The 25283-nt window shown below is 42.3% G+C and overlaps 1 protein-coding gene across 7 annotated transcripts in view; it reads left to right on the forward strand.

Moving 5' to 3' along the window:
• syne1b (spectrin repeat containing, nuclear envelope 1b) overlaps positions 1-25283 on the forward strand; it is a 77031-nt gene that overhangs the window by 9648 nt on the left and 42100 nt on the right. For 5 of the 7 annotated variants that reach the window (XM_076108403.1, XM_076108404.1, XM_076108399.1 and 2 more), the window contains exons 4-56: positions 1174-1269; positions 2312-2395; positions 3308-3400; positions 3661-3839; positions 3998-4194; positions 4849-4958; positions 5867-5974; positions 6072-6209; positions 6592-6756; positions 6891-7003; positions 7196-7364; positions 7465-7561; positions 7682-7702; positions 8032-8234; positions 8398-8562; positions 8665-8817; positions 8917-9060; positions 9628-9795; positions 9981-10139; positions 10228-10392; positions 10629-10763; positions 11006-11164; positions 11487-11695; positions 12230-12338; positions 12522-12686; positions 13126-13293; positions 13394-13570; positions 14713-14853; positions 14963-15123; positions 15381-15531; positions 15839-16066; positions 16174-16272; positions 16456-16643; positions 16824-16947; positions 17198-17364; positions 17610-17763; positions 17907-18532; positions 18684-18863; positions 19250-19400; positions 19545-19703; positions 20189-20371; positions 20641-20742; positions 20922-21125; positions 21248-21455; positions 21764-21876; positions 22042-22247; positions 22332-22481; positions 22644-22935; positions 23030-23202; positions 23335-23644; positions 23930-24094; positions 24595-24951; positions 25076-25212. In XM_076108403.1, the coding sequence (XP_075964518.1) occupies positions 1174-1269; positions 2312-2395; positions 3308-3400; positions 3661-3839; positions 3998-4194; positions 4849-4958; positions 5867-5974; positions 6072-6209; positions 6592-6756; positions 6891-7003; positions 7196-7364; positions 7465-7561; positions 7682-7702; positions 8032-8234; positions 8398-8562; positions 8665-8817; positions 8917-9060; positions 9628-9795; positions 9981-10139; positions 10228-10392; positions 10629-10763; positions 11006-11164; positions 11487-11695; positions 12230-12338; positions 12522-12686; positions 13126-13293; positions 13394-13570; positions 14713-14853; positions 14963-15123; positions 15381-15531; positions 15839-16066; positions 16174-16272; positions 16456-16643; positions 16824-16947; positions 17198-17364; positions 17610-17763; positions 17907-18532; positions 18684-18863; positions 19250-19400; positions 19545-19703; positions 20189-20371; positions 20641-20742; positions 20922-21125; positions 21248-21455; positions 21764-21876; positions 22042-22247; positions 22332-22481; positions 22644-22935; positions 23030-23202; positions 23335-23644; positions 23930-24094; positions 24595-24951; positions 25076-25212 (8978 nt within the window). The remainder of the gene's footprint in view (positions 1-1173; positions 1270-2311; positions 2396-3307; positions 3401-3660; positions 3840-3997; positions 4195-4848; positions 4959-5866; positions 5975-6071; positions 6210-6591; positions 6757-6890; positions 7004-7195; positions 7365-7464; positions 7562-7681; positions 7703-8031; positions 8235-8397; positions 8563-8664; positions 8818-8916; positions 9061-9627; positions 9796-9980; positions 10140-10227; positions 10393-10628; positions 10764-11005; positions 11165-11486; positions 11696-12229; positions 12339-12521; positions 12687-13125; positions 13294-13393; positions 13571-14712; positions 14854-14962; positions 15124-15380; positions 15532-15838; positions 16067-16173; positions 16273-16455; positions 16644-16823; positions 16948-17197; positions 17365-17609; positions 17764-17906; positions 18533-18683; positions 18864-19249; positions 19401-19544; positions 19704-20188; positions 20372-20640; positions 20743-20921; positions 21126-21247; positions 21456-21763; positions 21877-22041; positions 22248-22331; positions 22482-22643; positions 22936-23029; positions 23203-23334; positions 23645-23929; positions 24095-24594; positions 24952-25075; positions 25213-25283) is intronic. The other 2 variants (XM_076108400.1, XM_076108405.1) reach the window with 1 other exon arrangement.

Consider the following 25283-nt stretch of genomic DNA (forward strand, 5'->3'; position numbering starts at 1 on the left):
CAGTCATATTTACACTGCGGACAGCTGTTGTATGAGTGATACTGGCTTATACGATGGATTTTGGTCTGAATGGAATCTCCTGTTTGTGGGTGAAAGTGTGCATTATCTAAGCTTGAACTTCCTGCAGTCTTTTGTTTCCATTTCCTCTGATATTGTATTACTCAGCAGTTTTTCCACTGTTAGGAGGTCTCATGTGATTCTGTTGCTCAGTTAATTCATTTTCCAGGGTGGGAATGACAAGCTATATTTGCGGGATTGTGCACATTAGCAGTTTGGAAATTTGAAGAAAAAAATATCTATATTTTTGTTTTAATTTGAGTAGTAGGAATATAATAGTTGTATATTCTTATTTACTCAAATAGTATATTTTATGGACTCTCTTAACACATTACTGTACGTGCAGCCATGCAATACCATTAGACCTTTAGCTGCAGTGTGAATTGATTAGTGCATGTTTTTGAACCAGTGTGGTTCAGATAAATCTCAAGCAGCTGATCATATTTGAAAAGAGATTGCGGCACAAAACCATGACGCATCTTCTTCAGTACTTTTGTGACGGGAAGAAGAGAAGTGTGCATGTACAGAATAGCGGGACAGACGCTTGCCTCTTCACACTGCTTTGCCCTAAATAAGCAGCCAACTGCATCCTGTCATGGAATATGTTGAGTTGTGAAATGGCCTGTATATGGTGCCAAATGAAGAATTCCCATTGTGAGCTTTCCTTGTAATTAACGCTTCACTCTGCTGAATAAATACACATCTGTTTCTTTTACTTAGTAATGCTCAGTAGGTTATAACGCTGTCATTCATCTCTTGGAGATTGTACAGCTCTGTAAATGTGCGGATATGATATCAGGAGACAGTCCAATTAGGGTTAAATGAGTACCGTCGCCTCAGGACTGGGCAGCAGGCCACTGCTGATGGAAAGGCACCATCTTTTCAGCTGCAGGGAGGCTCTGTGGTTGTTTCTAACAAGCCTGTTTCTCACAAACAGCATTGGGTTCCTCCTCATCCCTGCTAATGGACTAGAATACTAATATCCTTTCACACTAAAGATTCACCAATGCAACATTGCTGGTTTTATAAATGCATTGGTGCTCAAGACTGATTCATTTCTAATCACAAGCATTTTCATTTGCTGTAATGATTAACGCTGTGTTTTCTCTCCTCCAGTATAAACCACCACTCGAGGTTAATGACCTTTTTGAGGACATCAAAGATGGGGTGAAACTTTTGGCTCTTTTGGAGGTTCTGTCTGGTCAAAGACTAGTAAGTAATACTAATGAATGTACATGACTTCTACCAAGAGTCCTACCTTTAAGATGTTTAAATTTAACGCAAGGGGATTCACACCCTTGATTTGAAGTGTGGATTTAATAAAGGGAAAGTGCCACCCTGTATGATATCCACTTGGAATAACGAATATGTAAATCAAGGCACGCCTTTTCATCTGGGTCAATTTCACGGGTCAACTTGTACATGCATGTGTGATTCTCTACATTATGTAATGCCTCTCCTCCCATTTATTTCATGGTTTAAAACCCCAAATTATGCATACAAATTCACTATATTGCTTACAATAGTTGTTCACAATTTGCATAATTATGAGCTGTGTTGCTGGTCTTTAATTTAATGAAATACTTTTCAAAGCAGTAAAGATATTGCCAGATAATTATCTGCTTACTTGTTTTTGCATACTTTTAAGAACCCTCATTGACATAATCCGTTCCCTAGCCCCTAATCCTAACCATAAGCATCACGACTAAATGCTCAATCCAACAGCAATACAAGCCCACACACATCAACACACTGGCCCAGACTCTGATAGGGATTTAGTAATCAGACCTGTCTTAAAACAAACTGCCATGTCATCTGTAAAGCCGTTACTTGGCAAATGAGTCAGTTGCATGTCATGGTGAACACTGCCGGATGCTTTCGATTACTGCTTGCAGAAGTGGACCCCTGCTGGTTTATATCAGCCAAAACATTTACATGGACAGATCGTATTGAAGCTGGTTCTCACTCAGGTTCTAAAGCACAGGATTAGACTTTTTCTCTTGAAGCACTCACCACTTAATTTGTGTTAGAAAAGCCCTGCTAATATTCCCAGGCCACTTTCACTATTACTTTGCAACTAGTGGCAAACTTGAGTGGTTAAGTAGTAAAGAAGACAAAATTACCCTCTGCAGTTAAGTTGTCACAATGTTCCAAAGCAGTAAATGGTTGAATGTAGATATCCTCAGCTTTGTATAACATGGCTTTCTCGACTAGCTTGATTTTGACCGTTTGTCCATGTCCACTGTGTCTTAAGCCCCGTGAGCAAGGCCGCCAGCTGAAGAGGATCCACTGGGTTTCCAACATCGGCACAGCGCTCAGATTCCTCGAAGGCAGGAAGGTAAGCATTCAGTGACATCAGCAGTTTCACCTTTTAAGTTTTGAGGTATTTTTTTCCACATCTAAATATCAGCAGTGTTGTGTCTTAAAGAAGTCCAGGGAATGATTAAGACCTCATGAGAAAAAGCTGTTGATTAGATATTTGTCAGTGTACATAAGGTCGGCGCAGCCTGCACTATATTCAGAGAAGCAGCAGATAGAAATAGGAGTTCTTGATTACATAACCCATCTCTAAATCCCTCGGCTCTATTAAGCCTGTGTCCCATTTTACATCTGGCTCCCTGAGGACGGAGTCTTACATTGTTGTGATCTCTCTCCCATCATGTGTGCCTTCAGTCTGTGTATCGAGGATCTCCGGTCAGTCGTCATTAACCGCCCTGTGTGATCACATACTGTATGCATTCTTTTCATTTGATGCACGATGTGTACTAAGCAACGCTTTGATACAGCCATTTCTGTTTCAATAAATGCAGCCATTACGCTTTTCTACTGACATGCATTTTGATGCATTTTGACTAGACCACTGGTTACTGATGTGTTCATCTACAGTTCTGAGCTTCTCAAATGTAGAGATGTAAACATGGCAAATTGAGGCACTTCTCCAATGCAAGGTTTGCAGTGCTGTGGTACCTCTGCTGTTCCTTAAATACCCAGTTTGACACAATTCTTTTCTTTTTTTCTGTTTTTCCTGCTGGTTCACTTTTCAATGTGGCTGTTTCTGCCTTCCTGGTTTGGCTATTTTAAAGTACTTACCTGCATCAAAGACTTGACTTTGATGATGTTGAGCAAACACAAGCTTGCCTTTTTTTTTTTGGATAGTATGAAACCGTTGGGGGCTTGATAAATCTCGCGAAATAAATCTCGCTTCCAGACTTATTTTCCATAATAATCCTCTGCTTGGATTTTGTTCCAGATCAAACTTGTTAACATTCATGCCACCGACATCGCAGATGGACGACCATCAATTGTTCTTGGGTTGATATGGACCGTTATCCTCTACTTCCAGGTAAACCTTGATCTGATCCCTAAATCCTGAGAGTTTGATAATAACTGTGCTCAATCCAACGTGAGTTCAATTCAATTCTGAACTTCACAAACTTTGATCAAATGTTGATCTTTGTCGCATAGAATAATGTATGAAGCAGACGTCACCGGAGAGATTATCTCGCTGATTTAGTTGAATGCCAAGAAATAGTTCCTTTTTTTCACGTCGCTATGGTCACAATGCAGCCTCTTGTTTTCCCATTGATCTTGTTCTTCATTTAGATTGAGGAGTTAACCAGCAACCTGCAAGCCCTCCAGGCCCTGTCCAACAGCAACTCTTCTGTGGAGAGTTTAGCCAGCTCTGAAGCAGGAAGCCCTCCCATGAAGCGAAAGGTGGTTAACAAATTCCAGGGCAATGCCAAGAAGGCCCTGCTCAGATGGGTGCAGTGCACAGCAGCCAAGTATGTCACTTTCAAATCACTTTTTTGGCCAGGTGTTAAAACATGTTTGTAGATATGGGTGAAGATACATTTTCTCTGCTGTTTACGGTACAGTAGATAAGGTGCCTGTGTTCTGTGTCTTTCCGCTTAACAAAAATGGTCACGCATGTGCTTTTCAGGTATCATGGAATTGAGGTGAAGGATTTTGGTCCAAGCTGGCGCGATGGTGTTGCGTTCCAGTCGGTGGTGCACGCCATCAGGCCAGACCTGGTGGACATGGAGGTGGTGCGGAGGAGGAGCAACAGGGAGAATTTGGAGGACGCCTTTGCTCTTGCAGAAAATGAGCTGGGTATTCCCCGCCTGCTGGATGCAGAAGGTGCCCTGGATCTTTCCTGTTGCTTGCATTAAATAGTCCAGTGTAGAAGAGTATTCAGACAAGATAGCATTGGATACAAGTGTTAAATAGTTCAGTATTTTGAAGTTTATCATTGTTATAGTCACATAAATACAGCAAATATATATTACTACTGCAATTAGAGCATGAGCGTTTCTGACAACGTGTGTGCTGAAAAGATCAGTGAAACCCTCCAGAGGAATAAAATGATGTGTTTACTCGTGGCTCTGAGTTTTAGTCTGAGGAAGTGAAGCAGTCTGCCGTAGCTCTGCGGTCCTGTGTTCATTAGCAGAGTCATGCTAGAGTCATGCTTTAATGCACAACGAGCTGCACTGAAACGTCTCTGCTTTTACAGGAGCTTGACCCTGATTCCTAGAAACATCAGGTCAAGGATGGATATGAAAATACACATGTATAATTAGCTGTCAGGCCTGCAGAGATTCATCCTCTTGAGGACACAAAATGTTTTTATTCATGTCATATGACCTAATACCAAATATAATGGCTCTGTCATATCTGTCCTTTACTTCTATATTTATGAAGTCATGTTTTTTTTTAGGCCTGAAAAACATTTGCATCAGCTAATTGTCAGCGTTTTTACCCAATGCATCCTAAAATGTTTGTGTTGCTCTGTAGATGTGGATGTAGACAAACCAGATGAGAAATCCATCATGACGTATGTGGCTCAGTTTCTCAAGCACTACCCAGACCCGCACCACTCTGAGACTGATGGACAGCAGGACGAGGTACTTTGTTTCAAACGTTTCATACTATATAAGTGCATCTAACCAGTCAGACATCGGGGAATATCTGGGACAAATATCTTTGTGTTACTACTAAATAATCTAGAATAGATATTTAACGCCATGTGTTGTTATTTCAATCATTAGATTGTATATGTTGTTGCCATCCACATTTCCCAAAAATGGCCGAGTGCATCATCATTCATAGAGAATGGCCACATGCAGAGATCAACAGTGCATGCTTGATGAAAACATGCTTTAACTGCTGCTGTGCATAAATGTTGTACGCCTGTGAAATTTTCGTACTTTTTTTATCACATGAAGCTCTCATCATAGCATGGACACAGCAGTAAAAATGTAGCTTTTTCATCATCAGACTCATTTATTTTCTCCATGTACTTTTTTTTTTGTGCACATTAAGCTGCTTCTTGGCTCAATTCCAACTTTTGCACTGTCAGTGCCGGTACTTCAGGTGAGACCTCAGGTCATACTGCTGCATGCTCTCTGTTTGGAGACTCACACTCATCCCATTTCCTGTCCACTTTGCTTATTTTTCCCCTCCTTGCTATTCTAATGCATTTTGTGCTGTGTTTGCATCTCTTTGTGTGCCTTGCTGCTTTCCTGGATAGTTTGGTCCCCAAGATATAGAGCAAATGCTTGAGGTATGTTTCACTAAATGAACAGACTAAATCCAAAGTTTTCAAGAAGATGCAAGTGTCTAAACCCCTTTCCTTCTACCATGACTTATAAAAAAACCCGTCTAATCTTTACTAAAACATAGAGGTTCGAGACGTAGAAATGTGCTTCTTGAATGTCAATTTGGTGTGAGTTTCTCAACATTTGGGCAAGCTCGTTTGGAAAGAAATGGTGTTGATTGAGACTCTGAGCTCGATGTTCCCTGATTGTGACAGAGAGAGGAGCGGAAGATGCTTAGAGAGCTGAAGGTGTTTTTAGATCAGCTGGAGAGAGATGTGCTGCGGGCCCAGGGAGCAGAGGGAAACCTCACTGACAAATATCAGGTGAGTCTGTCCTGGAAAGACAAAAAGCATTGTTCCATAACGTTCCAAGACATTCATCAACTGTCAGCACTCTAATTTATTTATTTTTGTTTTGCAGGCATTTAAGAGCTTCCGTGTCCAGTATGAAATGAAGAAAAAGCAGACAGATCCGCTGCTACAGCCAGTCCACAGAGACGGCAAGCTGTCCGTGGACCAAGCTCTGGTCAAACAGGCGTGGGACCGCGTGTCTGCCAGGGTAACTATACTGCATACTGCTACACAGCTTGAGTCATTTATAACAAGCCACAAAGAAAGGAGAGTTAATTGTGCTAATTAATCATGCCCAGTGAAGGTGTCATAATGAGAGAAACACAACTCAGGGTTCCTCTCTTCCATGACTGCCAGTGGGAGTTCAGTGGGATGGAAGCGTTTGAATAAGAGTTTGTTCAGAGGGGAGGAGACAGGAACAGAGGAGGGCAGCTTGCTCCTCTGGACATCCACAGCTCATCGAGACTGATATAAAACTCTTTTGTGGCCTGATTGCTTGTGAACATGTGGAAATGTTTTGATCTGCGCAGCCTCCGCTATGGTGGGATCTTGTTTTGGTAGAGTGGTTTTTTAATGGATGTCAATTGCAGCTGCTGGACTGGCACATCCATCTGGACAAGTCCCTGCCTGGTCCTCTGGGAGTGATTGGAGCCTGGCTTCACAGGGCAGAGATGGCTCTGAGAGAGGACATTCCCATCCAACATGCTCATGAGGAGACAGCCAATGTTCTGCACAGAAAACTAGAGCAACATAAGGTAACACAGTGAACCTTTGAGTTTCAATGTGTGTGGATACCTACTGTACCTGGTACATATCCGAATCGTTTTACACAGAAACTGTACACAGGAAAGTCAACGTAAGCGTGATTATACGTGATTTAATTTCGCAGGAGGTATTAAAAAACTTGGAATCGCACAAACAAACCTTCCAGCAGATCCACAGGGACCGATCAGTGAATGGGGTGCCTGTCCCACCTGAGCAGCTCCAAGATATGGCTGAAAGGTGAGACCTTCAGCAGAATGATTTTAGTTACACATTATCTCTTGAATTAATATAATGTGCAATTTATTCGAAAAAATGTATTTACTTAAACATAATTTTGGTGTTTATGAGTCTTGTTTTTAATCAAGTAAAACATTGTTCTGTGTTTAGATGCCTCTTGAAATAATTACTGAACATCTGTTTAATTCGCAGGTTCAATTTTGTATCCACATCATCACACGCTCACTTGATTAAACTGGGATTCTGGGAAATGAAGTATCGACTGATGGCATTTCTTATGCTGGCTGAGTCAAAGCTCAAGTCCTGGATCATAAAATATGGCAGGCGGGACTCTGTGGAACTCCTGTTGCAAACCTACCTTGTAAGTGGAAAGTATTGGTGCTGCACTTGCAGTATTTAAAAAGTCACTGTGTCTACCAGACAGATTTAATCTGAATTTCATGTTTGCCTTTCTATTCCAGACTTTTGTTGAAGGCCACAGGTTCTTTGAGCAGTATGAGATAATCTTCACAGGCCTCAAGCAAGCTGCAGAGGTTTATGTGAAGTCAGACAGTTCAAGTAAGACTTCTCTGTTTTATTACCAATTTGTTTGTTATGTATTTTTTTTTTTTATTATATGTATATATAAATTTTCTTGGGCTCATGGTAAACAGTCTTATTATTGATTTCATGTTACAGGGTCTAAGACCTGTAACAAAGGTAAGTCCAAATACAGCCTGACAGCCTTTGAAACCTTAACTCTGCCTGTCTCCTGAGCCGTTTCCTTCTGTGATTGTGGGGCTGCACTTTTTCTTTTCTAACATACTTTTAATCCCCAGATCTGAAAAATCATAATATCGCATTATGCATGAAAAAGTAACAATAATTGCATCAATCGGAATGCTATTGCAGCACGATCTTTCTGACCTAACTGACTGTAGCATCGGCCAAATGGCCACATAATAGTAGTAGACATGAATCAAATGCTGTGCAGTTAATACCCATATTGGTTTCAACTAAACCACACTTGTTCCATAATTAACTTTCAGTTGATGAAGCAGAAGGGGTAAGTAAATTCCTCAGTGATGCCACGGCTCAGTGGAGGAACCTGGCTTTGGAGGTGCGGAGTGTTCGCAGCATGCTGGAGGAGGTGATCACTAACTGGGAGAAGTACAGTAGCACAGTGGCATCTCTGCAGGCCTGGCTAGAGGACGGTGAGCAGATGCTCAATCAGTCAGAGAATGCCAAACGTGTAAGTACAATCACAGACACTAGTAATGGTAAACAGTAATATTTTTAATACACAGCTTATATTTGTGCTGCTAAACTGTATGAAGAATGTTTTTTTTCTAAATGGTCACAAAGCATTTGAGTCTCTGCAGCAACGGTCTCTGTTTTCCTTTTTCCTCTTTTAGGATTTCTTCAGAAACCTCGCTCACTGGATGCAGCAGCACATGGACATGAACGATTCTGGGAACTTTCTCATTGAGACATGCGATGACACGGTTTCACGAGATCTGAAGCAGCAGCTTCTCCTTCTTAACGGGAGATGGAGGGAGCTGTTTGTCAAAGTCAAACATGTAAATGCCATTTGAACATCTGTACCGTGAACCCACACATCAGCTTGTTTTCAAAAAAGATCAAAATGATCCACTGACTGTCTTCCTCTGTTTCATTGGCAGTATGCAAGAGCAGACGAAGTGGATAAGTTGAGACAAGACTACCAGGATGGGATTAATACCTTGAAAATGTTTATGGATGCAACCAATGAGAAGATGACTGCCCCTGTCCAAGTATCTTTCCTGAACGTCAGAGCCTTTGCTCAGGATGTTGAGGTAAGCAGCTGATTCGCTCATCCTTTACTCGAGTCAGACCGATTTTAATCTCTCTGCTGTGCAATGAAGAATTCTACTCTATATCCCAACTTACTGTAGGAAATCAAGCACAAAGTGCCAGCTATGGAAGCCGCCTGTAAGGCAGCAAGCCGCACGGCTCAGCTGTTGACCAAAGACACTCCACAGGAGGAAGTTTCACAGATGATGGCTGTGATGGCCTCGATCAAAGAGCAGCTGAGCAAGGTGTGTGCATGTAATCGTGCAGTATGTCATACACTTGTTTAGCTTCACTTCTCTTTGGATGAGTTTGTGTGTAAACATGCGTTTTCATTCATTTAAAACTGGTGGTTTTTCAAGGCTGATACTGATAAAGTTTGTATTGAGGGTGCTCATAACCCTTTTGTCCGTATTTACTATTTAATCCTTATGTACGGAGGAATCCATACTTAATCATACACAATATATGGATTCTTTTTGACATGTATGCAACATACTTTAGGAACATATGGACTCAATTATGTTGTTCTTTTATATATAGTTTTTACACAAAAAGTAGGCAAAAGCATGACCAAACCTTAACTAAAATACGTTTCCCTATCTTAGCTAAAGGGGAACCAAAGCCTTAATACATAAATACTGCAGGTAATTGTTTGCACTGGATTAAATATAGAGCTGCCAATTAGCACATTCTATTCAAATGATAATTTGTAGGATATGTAAAAAAAGAAAGAAAAAAAGAAAGAAAGTTAATTGCTGGCAGGGTGTTAAAGCCTCTGATTCACTTTAATTAACATGCTTTCCTCCGATCAGATAAGGGAGAGGTCTTTGCCTCTGCTGAGGGAGACCCAGTCTCTATTACCTCCACTAGAAGAAATGGAGAAGAACATCACAGGCTTCTACCAGGCTCTGGAGAAGGCCAGTCATATCACCAGCACCGGCGACTCCGAGGGACCAGTAGACTTCAAACAGGATTGCCAGGTAACTGATGCAAGAGTTTTTAATATGTTGCCGTCCCAATTTTAGTTACATTGATAAAGAAATTGCATAACATACCCAATACCAAGCATGTTTGATTTGTCACGATGTTTCAAAGTGAAAAAGCATAGCTTCAAGTCAAGATATGAATAAATGACTAACACTCTGCTTGCCATTGAATGTTGCAGGAGCTGGTGACCTTCACACATAGCTGTAAGAAGTGTTTGACAACGATAGAGAGAAACCATCAGAGCATCCAGAAAATAATGAACGGCAGTAACACCCTCCAGTACATGGACATGAGCCTTCTGCAGAAAAGAGTAGCAGACCTGCAGTCCTCCTCACAGGTACAGTTAACATCAAGGCCTGTCCTAATCTCTCTTCAGCTCTTAGAACAGTTTTGGTATTAAAGCAATTACTTGTTTGTGTGTTAAGGGGATGATTAAGGAATCTACAGAGTGGAGGAAGCATGTGGAGGCAAACAGCAGCCTCGTGAAGAGGTTTGATGAGTCACGGATAGAGCTGGAGAAGGTTCTTAAAATGGCACAGAACTGTCTGACAGAAAGAGGCAACCCAGAGGAGCTGCTCAAGAAACACACAGTAAGAAAACGGGCCTTGTGCAAGATTCACGACGCCATACGTAGCTGTAAACACAGTGTAATTCATGCTTACTTAAATTCTATAGTCAGTTCTGGCACAGCATGAAACAATGCAACAGAAAGAAACTAATTAATATATAATTGCAACAGATGATACGGAAGATTTATTTGAATAAGACATGGCCTGCATGTACAAAGTGTGACACATGATGAGGTGTGTTTTTTTTGTTGTTGCAGGAGTTCTTTGGTCAGCTGGACCAGCGGGTCCTGAATACTTTCCTCAAGGCCTGTGATGAGCTGACAGATATCTTACCAGAGCAGGAGCAGCAGTCGCTACAGGAAACAGTCAGGAAGCTGCACAAACACTGGAAGGTGAGTTCCTTGAATTGAATAGTGTCATGTTTTAAATGCAATGATAAAGCTCCAAGTAGATTACACAAAATTAGGACATATTTCCATCTTTTTAAATCCATTTTAATAATGTAAATTAGACAAATGTACATGTATTTATTTTATAATTTCTTTGCAGCCCATTAGCCAAAATGTTGGATAAAACAAACTGCCCAAATTGCTCTGAATCTGCTCTCGTATTTGTTGTATTTCTCATTTCACAGGACATTCAGTCGGACTCCCCTTTTCACATCCTGCATCTTAAAGTGGAGGTGGAGAGGAGCAAGCTGATGGTGTTGCAGCAGGAGTGCCAGGCGGAGGTGACCAGGGAAAACCGCCACCTCGCTAGCATGGGAAGCGAGAGGCTCGTCAAGGAGCACAGGGTGAGCACAGAGTGGCTGGCTGAGTTTCATGTATTGATCTAAGTCATTGTGAGATAACTAAATGCAAATTCACTGCTGTGTAGCAGCTTAGGAAGATTTTGATCAACTTGATGCAGAAGAACTGAGGCCTTTCCAATGTCAAACAAAAACTGTCCTCAATCAGCAGTGTTTTGTCATTTTACATCCACATACATTTTCATTTATTTTACCGTGTACACAGCACTAGCACTCTTGTTTTTTGATTGCAGGAGTGACATCCACGCTATCCTGTATTCATGGCATTGACTTCTAACACAAGTAAATAATTGTGGTTTTACTTTAGGCCTTCTTTCGGGAAAAGGGCCCCCAGTCAGTCTGTGAGAAAAGGCTGCAGCTGATGGAAGAACTTTGTCAAAAGCTCCCTGAGGCTGACCCTGTCCACCAGACCCTGGAAACGTCCAGGAAGGACTTCTCTGAGGTCCGAGAGGAAATCGAAAACACTCATCAGAAGCTGATGCAGCACCCAGATAAATGGAAGGAGTACAACTCAAGGTGCAGTTATTTTGATGAAGTCCTCTTTTAATGCAGTCAAGGGGTTATGTACAATACATAAATACAGCATAGGGAGTGAGTTGTAGTCCAGCATAGGTTTTATTACAGTCCTGAGCTTGATAAAATAGTGAACGGATTAACATTACTATTAACATGTAAAATAATAATAATAAAACAGAAACCAAATGAAATGAAATAAGGGAAGAAAATAAAAAATAAGGGGGTGGGAGGGTTGTAGTGATGCCTTTAGAGTCATAAACACACACATAATTATAGAAAGATACATTGTATGCACATTACGTACACACTGTTCCTAATGCACTAATATTTGGAACTCGGTTCCCCTTTTTGATCAGGTGTTAAAGCCGGGGGCTTTAGGTTAAAGATGAGTTGGTTTGCATTGGGAATTTGATGCCTGACGAAGGTCCATGACCCAAGAAATTTGCATTGAATAAATGCAGTCTTTTCATCACAAGCAATTATTCCTTAAATCTTGAGTTTGACGTGAGATTTTCCCGTCATGGTGTTAAACAGGTACGCTGAACTTTCCTGCTGGCTCATATCTAAAGAAAGTCAATTGAGGCTGCTGAGAAACCGAGCCAACGACCCCAGGAAGTATGGCCAGGTGAAGGCTACCATTATGGTGAGTTATTACATACAACTATCCACTGACAGTCCCTCCTTTGCTTCCTCTGTGATCTGTCACTCGTGATGTGCAACTGGCTTGTCAGTGTCACCGCTGAGAAGATGAGACTGCAAAAACATTTTGCGTCAGATGACTCTTACGACCACACGGGCTGTATCACGCTCTTTTTCTCGTGTGCAGGAGCTGAGGAATGATGCAGAGCTACAGGAGGGGAATCTGGGCTGGTTGAAAGCTCGTATGGCCGTACTCATTGAGATCTGTGCTGACAGCGATGCCCAGAGGCAAGGAAGTGCCCTGAGCAAGCTCTCTACTGATTTCAAGGGTCTTCTTGCTTCTCTCGTCGAGGTAGGTCCAGCTTTCCCGTGTTTTACTAAGGTGCCAGACATCATATTCCTTCTGTGAATCTACAGTATACTGCTTACACACTCTAACCTTATTTAAGGTACACACAGATACAAAAATATTGCAATAATCTATATTTATATGTAACAAATCAGTGCACACTATTAGGGCAGTATCACACCAAGTTAATTTATAGGTAAGATGTATGTTTGATTGCACTAAACTGGACATACACTGAACAAAAATATAAACAGCTTTGTTTTAGCTCCCATTTTTCAAACTATATCTTGGCAAAGGACAATTGTTCGCTAACAAATATTTCAACAAATTTGTGACCAAAATTTGAGAATGATAAGCCTTCATTTTAGTTCAGTATACATACCTCAGCATCAATGTATCATGTTTGTTCTCAAACTGTATTTTTCTCTGTTACATCTTCCAGGCTGAGAAGATGGTGCTGGCTGTTGGCGACTGTGTGCAGTTCAGGGAGGAGGTACAAACTATACTGGATGATCTTGTTCAGGGGCAGAAAGAGGCTCAGGCCGAAGTCACCAAAATACTGGACTGTCCAACTGTGAGAGAAGCCCAGCAACTACTTCTCGTTCACCAGGTACTGTAGGACACTTTCAAATAATTAATGTAATTCAGAAAAAAATCTTTTAATTAATTTCAATATAATCAACACTTTGAATGTGTCTTCCTTTTTATAGCAACTGTTAAAACGTTTGAAGATGAAGAGAAAGGATGTCCAGCAGCTGATCACCAGAGGCCAGCAGCTCCAGGCTGAGGAGGGTTTGGGAGAGACTCTGCAGCAGGACCTGCAGACTTTAGAGAACACACTCGGCAAAATGGAGCAGAATATGGATTCACAGGAGCAAAGCCTCGAGGTAAGCAGTGTTACTAAGGCAGTGAATCAGGGACACTGATCGTGAATAACATTTCACAGCGGTTTGAATCAGCACTGTTTCCCTGAATAACAACAAGTTTAGAGTGAAGGATGATTTTGCTGCCATCTTTCATGAGCAGAAAGGATCTCTACTAAATGATTTACTGAATGGTAATTCAATACAGTATAGTATTTGTTCTGACTTGAGCTGAAACGCTGTTCATTTCAGCTCTACTATAATATGCTATCCATAGTTTCGTAGACCCCTGTGATGTTAAGTGTTGTCTGTTGTGCTTGTCACATGTGCTTGTATGTGTCTGTTCTACATGTTTATGCGGCTTATGCGGCATCCTCCTATAGGTGTTGTGATGCTGTTTTGTCTGTCTTGTTTGTTTTTTTGTAGAGTATAACATCAACCTGCCCATGAACTCTAACACAGTTACATCTTATCAAAGTTAATTCATGTGTGTTGTCCCTTATAAATATATAAATTAGGTCAGACTTGCCGAACATAAAAGAGAAGAGCTTGGGTATGTGAAGGAGGAGAGGGATCCCTGTTAATGCAGTCGGCTTTGGAGATGCAACATTTGTGGAAACTTGTCCTGAATGGAGGGCAGTGAGGTCAGATTGATGTGTTTTGCTCGAAGGCCTTGCCCTCTGAGGCTTTACAGTTCCTTTAGAAGATGGTGATGCAGTGAGTCAGTCCTCACTCTCTTGATGGTGCTTTTATAGAACGTAGACAGGATGGAGGTGGGCGTCTTGAAATGGAAACTTTGTTCCTTTGTGTGTGTGTTCGGAAGAATGCACTACGGATCCAAGTAAAGGATTCTCGGTACGGTGAACAGCAACATATCTGATTCTTTTCTGCCTTTGCTGCAGCACCACTGGGGCAAAGTGCTTGCATAATATTAGCTGTGCTTCCCTCTGTCGACGTGCCTCATCACCCTTGCTGATAAAGCTAAACGTAGTAATGTCACCTGCATACTTAATGCTGTCATGTGATCTTGATCTGGGATTGCTGGCATTCTAAGCGTCTTCTAAGTGTCTTTTACCCCTTTTGGATCTGCGATACTGTGTTTTATAGATAAGGCACGAAATTAATTTGATTTGATATTGTTGATTTTGGGGCTTTGTCATCCCCAGGTCACACTGGCAGCCTGGCAGGAGTTTGACAGCCAGCAGGAGGCAGTTCACGAGTTTGTTAATAAGGCCCGCTCAACGATGGAGAGAGACCTGAACTTCAGCAGTCCAGAGAGCCTGGCTGTTGAACTTGACCAGGCCAGAGTAAGTCAAGTTTGTTCTTAATGATGTGGTTTACTCCTGACATTTTTAATACTGGAAGTATATCAGCTAAATGGAGAATATAACCAATACTTGTTGTTTCTTTAAACAGGTGTTGTTGAAGCAGTGTGAAGCAGAGGCCTCACATATGAACACTTTGCTGAAGAGAGCAAAAGAAATCCAGCTTGGTCCAAACAACAAGACTCTGCTTTTACAACAAGCTCGTTCCCTCAGTGAGCAAGTGGACAAAGTAGAGGCTCGTCTCAAAAAAGAGTAAGACCATGGATTTCATTCTTGTTGCTTTTGCTAGATAATGTTTTAGTAGTCTTCAAAAACATAATGGTTTTAGCCTAATATGATAATGTTCCAGTTGAGTGGAGTTTGCCACAAAGGACAATACAACACAATCAAAATGAACTGACCCAAATGTAATAAATCCAATTATCTGGTACTCTGTATCTTACATGATTGTCAAGATTTATTAGTAAATATAACTTAGCTAATTTGTAATGAATGCTTTTGTGTTTCAGTGTCAAGACTCTAGAAGAAATGAAAACTCAGTGGGATCAGTTTGGAGCTGGGTTTGAAACCTTTTCCTTGTGGATATCTGACAAGGAAAAGCAGCTGGATGTACTGAAATCTTCTACTTTGCCTCTTGAGCAACAGATCAACACAGTAAAGGTACACTAGTGTGTATTATAAAGCTACAACTCTCCTACACTATGCCCTAACAGAGCTATTGGTGTTAGAAAGCAACAATACATGCCTTCTTTGCCCAAGCACTGACACAGCGTCCCTGCAACTGTTTGGGAAAGTTTAACGAGCAACAATAGTCAAAGCCATTATAGGCATCGACCTAAGCAGTGTAAGTTTTACCATGCTGACATCGCCTGCCAACGCCTAACAGAATTCCATAACGTATCAACTCCATTGGACATTTATAAAGTCTTGTTTTTTTATTGTTTTACATCCATCCCTGTATGTCCAGGCTGTTGGCGCAGAGCTTCAGGAGCGAGCTGAGGTTCCTTGTCAGCTGGAGGCAGATTCACAGGCACTAGCTCAGTTTGTATCTTCAGGGGAGGCAGCTCGCATCAAGGCCCGTCTGACCCAAATTGGCAGGTACTGGGATGAGCTGAAGGAGAGCGTACAGCAGCTTGATGGACAGCTGGAGGAAAGCTCCTCTCACCAACAGAAGTTCAAAATTGGCCTCGAGGAGGTAAAGAGACTTTATTAGTACATGTTTTTTTTAAATATCATGGCAGTACACAGAATAGCATTTAAGGAAGATATGGGCATACAGTTTTGATCTTGTTTCTCTCCTAGGTGCAAGCATCTCTCAGTGAGCTCCACACAAAACTGCAGCATCCCATCAAATCCTGCACCTCCTCATCGGAGACCTACAAAGCTCTTCAAAACCACATGGTGTTTAATTGTTTTTACTTTTATGAAAAATACAATACTTATTTAACATACTTTCCTCCTTAGTAATGCTAAATAACGAAAATACTGTGCATATTAACAGTATTTGAAAATTAATTGCAAAGCTTAACTCAGCGCCAGCTGTCCTCCAGCTCACAGATCATGTTTTTTGTTTTTGTTCTTCAGGATGTCTGTCAGAATCAGGAAAAGCTGAAGGGAACCTTGCTGTCCCTGTCAGCTGGCGTCAGAAGGCTCAGTGACAAAGAGCAAGCGGAGAGGATTGTGACAGAGCTAAACCACAGCTATGACCAAAATGTACAGGATGCAAAGGACAAACAGAGCACTCTGGAAAACCTGCTTTCTCTTTGGCAAAAGTAATCTCTTGAACGGATGAATTTAACACATGAAGGATTTTGATATCATGTAAATAAAAGCAATGTTAACATATCAATTGGATCACAGGCTTTTCCAGTTGATGGTAATGTAAACACACCACTTGCAGTAAAGCACAGCCAACAATCTGAGACACCAGTGTTTCTATTGATGTGTTTCAGGTACGAGAAACAGCGATCAAACTTTGTTTCCTGCTTGGAGAGGAGTGAATCTGCATGCAAACCGGAGAGTCAGTATCTGTCAGCTGATAAAGCAAAGCTCCGCACAGAGCTACAAGATTTGCAGGTACAAACACACACACATACTCTCATAGTTTTTCACATCTAAAACTGAGTCTTAACCCTAAAATATTTTGCAAAAGATAAATAAACGGTTAAAAATGAATAGCTGCTGGTTGGGATCATATTTTTTTTCCCATATATGAGATTGTGAACTGACTTTTTCCCCACAACATGACGGATAAATACCACACACATCTCACACTAAATTTAAACGAAATGATATTTTGAGTGAAAATTTTTTTTTTCTCTTTCAGGCCTTCCACTCGGAGGTCCAGTTCCTCGAGCCTGCTCATGGTGAACTGGTATCTTTGGGGACATCTTTGTGTCCGACGGCACCAGAAGAGAGAGTGAAGCAGCTGACAGACGAGCTGGAGACCCTGCAGAGGAGACTGCATGTTCAAAATGAAGCCCTCCCTCAAAGGTAAAATAATCTCACACAAAATCCCATTTTTTCTTCACAGGTCACACATGCTGTTGAACATGTTTATAAGAAATATTCTTTATGCACGATACACCACATATTGATTATATACAGTTAAATGTAGTGTAACAGTGAGGGAATATCGGTGTTAAATATTTGACTGAAAAGTATAAAGTACAAATGCAAGTTAAAGCAGGTCTTGTCTTTCCTGATTTGACTCACTTTGCTGACATTTTGTCGCCCAGAATCAAAGAGCTTGAGAGCCACCTCTCGCTGGTGGAGCAGTTTGACCAGGCCCTGCTCAAATTCTCCCAATGGGGTGAGGCCATGCTCTCAAATCTGCACTCAACTTCTCAAATCAACATCAGCAACCTGCAGTCTGCCACCAAACAAGTAAAGGTCAGAGCTACACAGAGTCATTGTTCCTCTTGTTTGTGCATTCAGTGGACTACTCTTTCCAGAGCCACTTAAAGTTAGTTAGCCAACGAATAGCATCTTGCTTACGAGCAACAACTGATCCTCTATCAATTTACATTTTACAGGAGACCCAGGTTTCCTTACAGAAGCAGTCCAGTGTGAGACAGAGCTTGGAGCAGCAGACCGAGAAGCTCTGTCAGTTCTGTGAGCCTAGTGATGCACAGCTCCGCAGCAGCAGAGCGGACAGCTGTCTGCAGCCCTACCTGGAGGCCCAGCACATAGCTGAGCTCCAGTTAGAGTGCCTTGAAAGGCTCGAGGCTTTTCTGCAGACTCACGGTGCGGCTGCAGGGGTGTTGCGGGGTCTGAAGCAGACTGTGGAGAGTGCCGGGAGCTGGGACCGCGGAAAAGTAGAGGAGCTGCAGCAGGAGCTTTCCACTATTGTCCCAGACATTAGCCAGCTCGAGACTCTAGCTGTCAATCTGGACAGCAGCCTCTGCAAAAGCCATCTCCACATTGGTGCTGAGGAGGGCTCTCGTAAATCATGCCGCATGCTGGCTGATGCACTCAGCGCTGAGCTGGATGCAGTGAGGAACCTGCTGGGTACTAAGCAGAGTGAAGCAGAGGCCCTGGGGTCCCTGTGGACCTCATTTAGACAACGTAAAGAACAGCTGCTCAAAGCTGTGGAGGACATTGAAGAAAAAGCTGACCACCAGAGCTTCAAAGAGCCCGGCCTGCATGCACTACAGCAGAGGTAAAGCATCTCAAGCGTTATCAGATCAGTATTTCTATTTCGTCAACGCTCTAATTAATAATTTGAGGGGGACTGTTAACATATTATGCCAGTGCCGTGGGTGGGTATGAGAACATGTTCAACAGCAACATGTTATCGCTCTGTTTGCCAGGCTAAGGTTCTTTAATCAGCTGGAGGATGAGCTACAGTCACACCAGCATGAGGAGCAGTGGCTGAGGGACAAGGGGAACCAGCTGGCCCAGAGAGATGCAGAGTTGGCTGGGGAGGTACTGAGGGAAATCAGTCTGCTGGAGACCACATGGGAGGACACCAAGAAGCTCATCACAGAGAGGTACTGAAATAGTGGAAGAGGGTCTTCCATGAGTCATGAAATATTGCATTATCAAAAACACTCAACACAAAAACCTACTGGGAGAAAGAAAATCAATGGTTAATCATTTTATTTTATTTTTTCTTTTTGCCATTGTTGCAGATATAAATGAGTAAAGTTTTGGCAGAAAAACATGTGACACTGACCTCTATGGTTGATTGTTTCAATTGTGTTGCATTTAACATTACATCAGTTCTGGAATGTCAACATTTCTAGTGCTAAAAACTGAATTCTTCATGTTTGTTTTCTCTGTTATGCAGTTTATTGTATATTTGTTGTGTTTTACCTTTACAGTTCATTTACATAATTGACAATGGACCAAACACTTCTCTCTCCCCCTTTGACAGACAGGAGCAGTGCAATGTCCTGGTTGAGCTTATGAAAGAATACCAAATACTGAAAACCTCCATCAGCAGCATCATTGAGAGCACCGAACCTTTGGTTGAGATAAGCTCTGTTTTGAAGGACCACGAGGAAACCAGGAGGTCACTAACCAAGGTCAGGTCAAATTATGAATTCATCTTTTTGGGGATGTATCTCATCTCACTTTTTTTACACAAATCCAGACGAGTTTCTTGGTTTTGTCTTTATGATTGGTCATCAGGATACTGAAAAGGTTTGCTGTCTTTACTCCATTTGTAGCACGAGGCAGTGAAGATCGAGATGGCTAGCAAGCAACATGAACTGGACCGGTTTTCCAGTAAAGGGAAACAACTGGTGATTGAACTGAAGAAGATCCCTGAGTGTAACGCTCAGGTGATGAAAGAGGACATGGAGACCCTTGTTGACCAGTGGCTGGATGTAAGTCTGACTTCAGGAGTTGGTACAATCGTGATGAGTTGATTTGATGCATCATTTATGTGCTTTTAACAGTCAACAATGACGGGCTATGGCACAGAGGAGTAAGCTAGGCTTTGGCTACACAGGCAATACTTGTTCAAAGGATCAATTCATTGCTGGATTAGTTTTCTATGCGATTTGTTGACAAGAAGAAATATATGAAATATTGGCAGCCTGATCTAATAACAACTATCAGGTAAAACTTCGACCAAAATATGTTTTGCTACATGTCCTCACACCAAATTAGTCTTTGGTTGGCCTCACAAGTACAAAAGACCATAATATAGCAAACGTAATTCCAATGTAGAGCTCTGTGATCTATGTTGTGTTTCATTAGCAGTGCAACCTAATATAAAACATAAAAGCTGTTGAAGGAAAATCATTCAAGTCCACTCTAGAAGTTTGCTTCTGTGACTTAAAGGGTTGTGATTTAATCCACTTCTCAGGTGTCAGAGAAGATAGATGATAACATTGATCACCTGAACCAGAGTTTGATACTGTGGGAGGATGTGCGTAAAATCAGCGAGGACACTGAGAGCTGGACAAGCAGCTGTGTGATTGAACTAAACGAGAGCCTGAACAACCTCAATGACAGTCAGAAGGTGTCGGCAAGACTCTCCGTGTTACAGGTAAGAGTTCTGATGTCATAATTAAACCTGGTTATATTTAGTTTGATCTACTTTGGTACCAGATAAGTATGGTTTTCCACAAAAGACAATGCAAATGTTAAATTAACCCCAAAAAATTGTGCGCAATCAAATTGACTGACATAACTAACATGATAGCTCCCTGCTTTCAATGACAAAAATGCTTAACGACATACACACATTGTTCAGCCACAACCACTGGGTATCATTTCTCAGAGGGGGCTTAATACATGCTTTTCATACATCCACAGGCCGAAATGGGCGAGAAGGAGCAGAAACTTGAAACCCTGCAGAGCAAAGTATCAGAGCTGAAGAAGTTAAATCAAAGCCAGGAGACGCCTGCTAAATTACAGGTACTAAAGATTAGTATAATCATATTTGTTTTGTTTTTTGGTTATACTGAATCTCACAAGTGGTACTACATTTGCACTAAATGACCAACAGATGTTAACCCCTGACCCTGCAGAAGAAGTAGGTCCTCCTCTTCATAATACATGTGTGACACCCACAACTTTTATTATGCATGCATCAGGTGTTGGAGAATGACCTTCGTAAAAAGATCAGCACTGCTCAGAAGCTGCATGAGCAGGCCAGGGGAAACCTCATGGACTTCACTTCTCAAAAGAAACAGCTGGAAGACTACATCTCACAGATGTCTGCGTGGCTAAATAGTATGGAGGATTCCCTTGTTTCCTCGCCCACTGGATCGGATCCTGAGGACATCTGCAGAGTGAAGGTGCAGCCTAAATAACAATGACATTGTTGGTGTTACAGATAGGCAGCCATTTTTTACTTACAGAGCACATAAATGAGAATGTAAGGAATAAACTCATTTACATTTCTAAACATGTTTTAAAGGACCTTCAGAAAGAGCTGCAAAATCAGCAGGGGAGTATTGACTCCACGAGGGAGAGCCTCAACACACTGTGTAGAAAATATCCCTCTGAGGAGCTGGCTGGTTTGGGATCAGCTCTCACTGACCTCATCAAGACTTATGAGTCTGTTAACCAGCTTTCTGCCAGGACGCTGGCGTCACTGCAGAACTGCCTTCAGCAGCAGTTCAATGGTGAGAAATCCAATAAACTGAATAAAATGTGTAGCTTACATGCCACACGATTGTAATACTAAGGTTCTAAACATTTAAATACAGCACAGTATATTAAACTATTGTACCATGTCCTGTTTTTTATGACCAGATATGTTCTGTAACCTCCTATTAATTTCTTTTTTTTAATTGGAAGCCATGTCTCATATACAGTAATGGTCATGGAGTGTAAAATCTCTGCTTTACGAAGGCAAAGCTTGATTCTGTTCAGCTTGATTCTGTGTGAATCGACACCAGATATTCATTTTCTTTCTCCTCTGCCTCCTCAGATCTAGTTCAGGAGTTCCATCGCTGGCTTTCAGAACAGAGGGAGATCGTGAAAGAGTGCTCTGACAGGTCTGGAGACACTCAAATTGTCGAACGCAAACTACAGAAACTAAAGGTAAAACGGACACACCAAAGAAATAGCTGTTCATTTAATTTACACTTTGATCGGAATGAGAATAAAATGTGGATTGTGCTCTTATCTACAACTGGTGAAAGGAAAGATTAACCAGAAAAAAGGAGTTGCAAATACAAAGCTAAAGTAATGTGGGTTATCTGTCAGGGCGCCATGGATCGTGTGGAGGAGGGTGAGGTACGCCTTACTCAGGTCTGTGAGGAAGGAGAGAAGCTCCTACTCCATCTTCCCAAAGCCAGCGCTGGGCAAGTGCAGCAGCACCTCTCCTCCATCCAGCAGGACTGGGACAGCTTCGTGGAGCAGTGCAGACAGAACCAACAGATCCTGGAAGACAGTGCATCGCTCATGAAGGGGTAAAAGACTCACACAAAACCAGTTCCATCAAGCACTTTGTAAGCCAAACTTTTATTTAGCATTGCACTGTAAATTCCCTTTAGGTTTGAGGGTCGCCTGAAGAAGCTCCGGTGGTGGTTGGAGCACATGGAAAAAAGGATGACCACAGATCTGCTTGAAGCCAAGCAGCGGGGTCCTGAAAAGGCTGCGCTCGAGCAAGTGGAGGAATATCAGCAAGAAGTGCTCAAAGAAAGGTGCTGAATCTGCTTCAAGTCTACATTTACTAGCGGAAAGAAATACACATTAAATTAGTTTTTTTATTGTCTACCAGTGTCCCCAAAATGATCTTATTGTTCACAATCGAACATCTAAATACTCTTTGTAGCTTATTTAAACATTTACTTCCTTCCATGCAGGGATTCATTTGAACGCCTAGGTCAGGAGGGCCAGGCGCTGAATGAAGGCGGCCGAGGCGATGGTAGTGAGACAAGAGTGTCAGCTCATCTGCAGTCACAGCACCAGGCCTTACTGAGGCGTGTGAGAGAGAGGCTGCGCAGCTGCCAGCTAAGTTTGCAGGAGCAACAGGCCTTTGAAGATACACTGCAGACTACCTGGACGTGGCTCAACGGCGTCCAGGAGCGTCTGGCTTCACTCAACAGCACAGTTGGCAATAAAGAGACTCTTGAGAAAAGACTAGGTCTTGTACAGGTCAGTCAATATAACCCTGATTCAAAGATATTGTGCTTTGGAATATTGTGTTTTCTGGACACATTTGGAAGCTTGCTGTTTTTTGTACATGCAGGATATGCTGCTAATGAAGGGTGAAGGAGAGGTGAAGCTCAACATGACCGTTGGAAAAGGAGAACAGGTCCTGAAGCATAACAGAATGGAGGGACAGGAGGCCATTAGTTCACAGCTACAGAGCCTAAAGGATGCCTGGGCCAACATGTTGATGACCTCCATGAGTTGCCACAGGTAGGAAATGTATCTTCTTCTACACTCAGGCAGGCAGACGATTGATAACCCCCACTGACACCATAGCTCATAATCGAGGGTAAATGCACTTTATTTACTTACTTACTTACAAACTGTTGTTATTGTCTGTAGTCGTCTGGAGTGGACAGTAGCCCAGTGGACCAGCTTTCAGGAAAGTAAGAGCCAGCTGCAGCAGTGGATGGAGTCGGTGGAGCAGGAGGTGGGGATATCTCTGCCTCAGCAGCCAGGACTCAAAGAGAAGTCCGCTTTGCTTGAGCGCCTCAGGGCCATCCAGGCCGATGTGGACGCTCATGCAGCGGCGCTGTCACGCCTAACTGACAAGGCAGTGGAGATGCACGAAAAAACTGGGGACCAGACGTTTGGACCAGAGTCGAGGGCGGAGCTCAATGCACACTTTGCTGATATCTCAGCTGTTGTCAAGGTGATCTAAATACAGGCATAGGATAACAAGTACTTGCAAATATTTGCTAAATCCTAGATGATTATTTCAGGAAAACAGGGCCAGCCAAAAAGAAGCTGCTTCTGGTCTACACACAAATTGTTGCCAAAATTGAGACAGAATTTTAGTATATTAAATTTACTTTGCAAAACTGCCATCCCACTTTCCCTTGCAGGGAATTAGTCTGAAATACTATTTGGCACATTCATCCATATCTGGTACTTTTATTTCTGGTAGTAATTTACATTGTCTTTTTCTTCCACAAAGGGTAAAGTGCAGTCCATGCAAAGCATTGTGTCTGAGCATGAGCAGTATGTAGATGCTGTGAGAGACTTCAATGACTGGCTGATTTCAGCAAAAGAGGAACTCCAGCGCTGGTCCGACCTGTCAGGAGACTCAATCTCCATTAAGAGAAAGCTCTCCAAAGTGCAGGTGAGGACTTCAAGATGTTTTGTTTTAGGATTAAAAAAGATTGTATGTGGCTCTCGGTCACGTCCAACTGAGAGAAGTTTGTCCTCCAAAGTCCTTTACTGCGGTATCTTCTCCCAGATTTAGCTTAAGACCTCCACAAGGAGGTGCTAGGGAGGCATCTTTACTGGGTGTTTAAAGCAGTTCTGCTGGCTCCTCTCATTGTAGTATTAGTTTGAAGGCGAGGTCTTCCAGGGGCATTGAGCTCCTGACCTTTTCATGAAATTTGAGTGCAACCACACAATCATATCAGCCATGTGTGGCAACAGTTTCATTCTTTTGGTCACAGTCGAGGGCTTGTGAGCATAATGTATGTATGAGGGTTACATTTACTGTGATTAAGACCTTTATTATGATTAGAAAGGAATGGTATCATTTAAAATGTTGCCTGGCTTTTGTGTGTGCCCATTTCCTTTTTTTGATTTGACAAAGATGACAATTATGATTCCTTTTGCCCTTTCCAGGAGTTGCTTGACTCTAAGCAGCGAGGCAGGGAGAGGCTGAACCGGGTTCAGAGATGTGGGGCAGTGTCAAGAGATCACACTGGCTCAGGGGGCTATGAGGCTATGGAGCGAGAGGAAGCAGCCCTCCTTTCGTCATGGGACCAGTGGGAACGTGGAGCACTGCAGACACGGGCTAGTCTGGAGACTGCCCTCTCCCAGATAGCCAGCTCTGAGCAAGAGTTCAGCAGCCTGTCAGCACAGCTGGAGCAGGACCTACACGACTTCAGCCGTCAGCTTAAGGACTGGCGTCTGTGGTTGGCTCAAGCAGAGAGACAACATGAAGGAGAGGAGGCTGTTAAAGGCTGGCAGATAGCAAAGGTAGTTCCATTAATAAGCTGCTAATAATTGGAAACAAGCAATGATGACAGCAGATGACTAATTCATATGAAATGTAAATTCATTTCCGTGGGTGTTGATCAGTGGTTGTTTGTTTTCCTCTCAGGACACTTTGGAGGAACTTGTCAAAGCTGAGCCTGTGTCTGATAGTCTGAAGACTCAACTCAATGATCTGTGCCGATTCTCCAGAGACATGGGCACACAATCTGAGAGAGTGTCTGCTCTCATTAAGGAATACAACAGGTGAGACAGGTGCAAAGGTGTCCTGGCTTTCAAACTGTAAACTGTAGCAACATTAAGCATTTACACACAAC

The sequence above is a fragment of the Anarhichas minor genome, unplaced genomic scaffold (genome assembly GCF_050575085.1).
Source record: "Anarhichas minor isolate MPS153535 unplaced genomic scaffold, ASM5057508v1 ptg000040l, whole genome shotgun sequence".
Taxonomy (NCBI): Eukaryota; Metazoa; Chordata; class Actinopteri; order Perciformes; family Anarhichadidae; genus Anarhichas; species Anarhichas minor.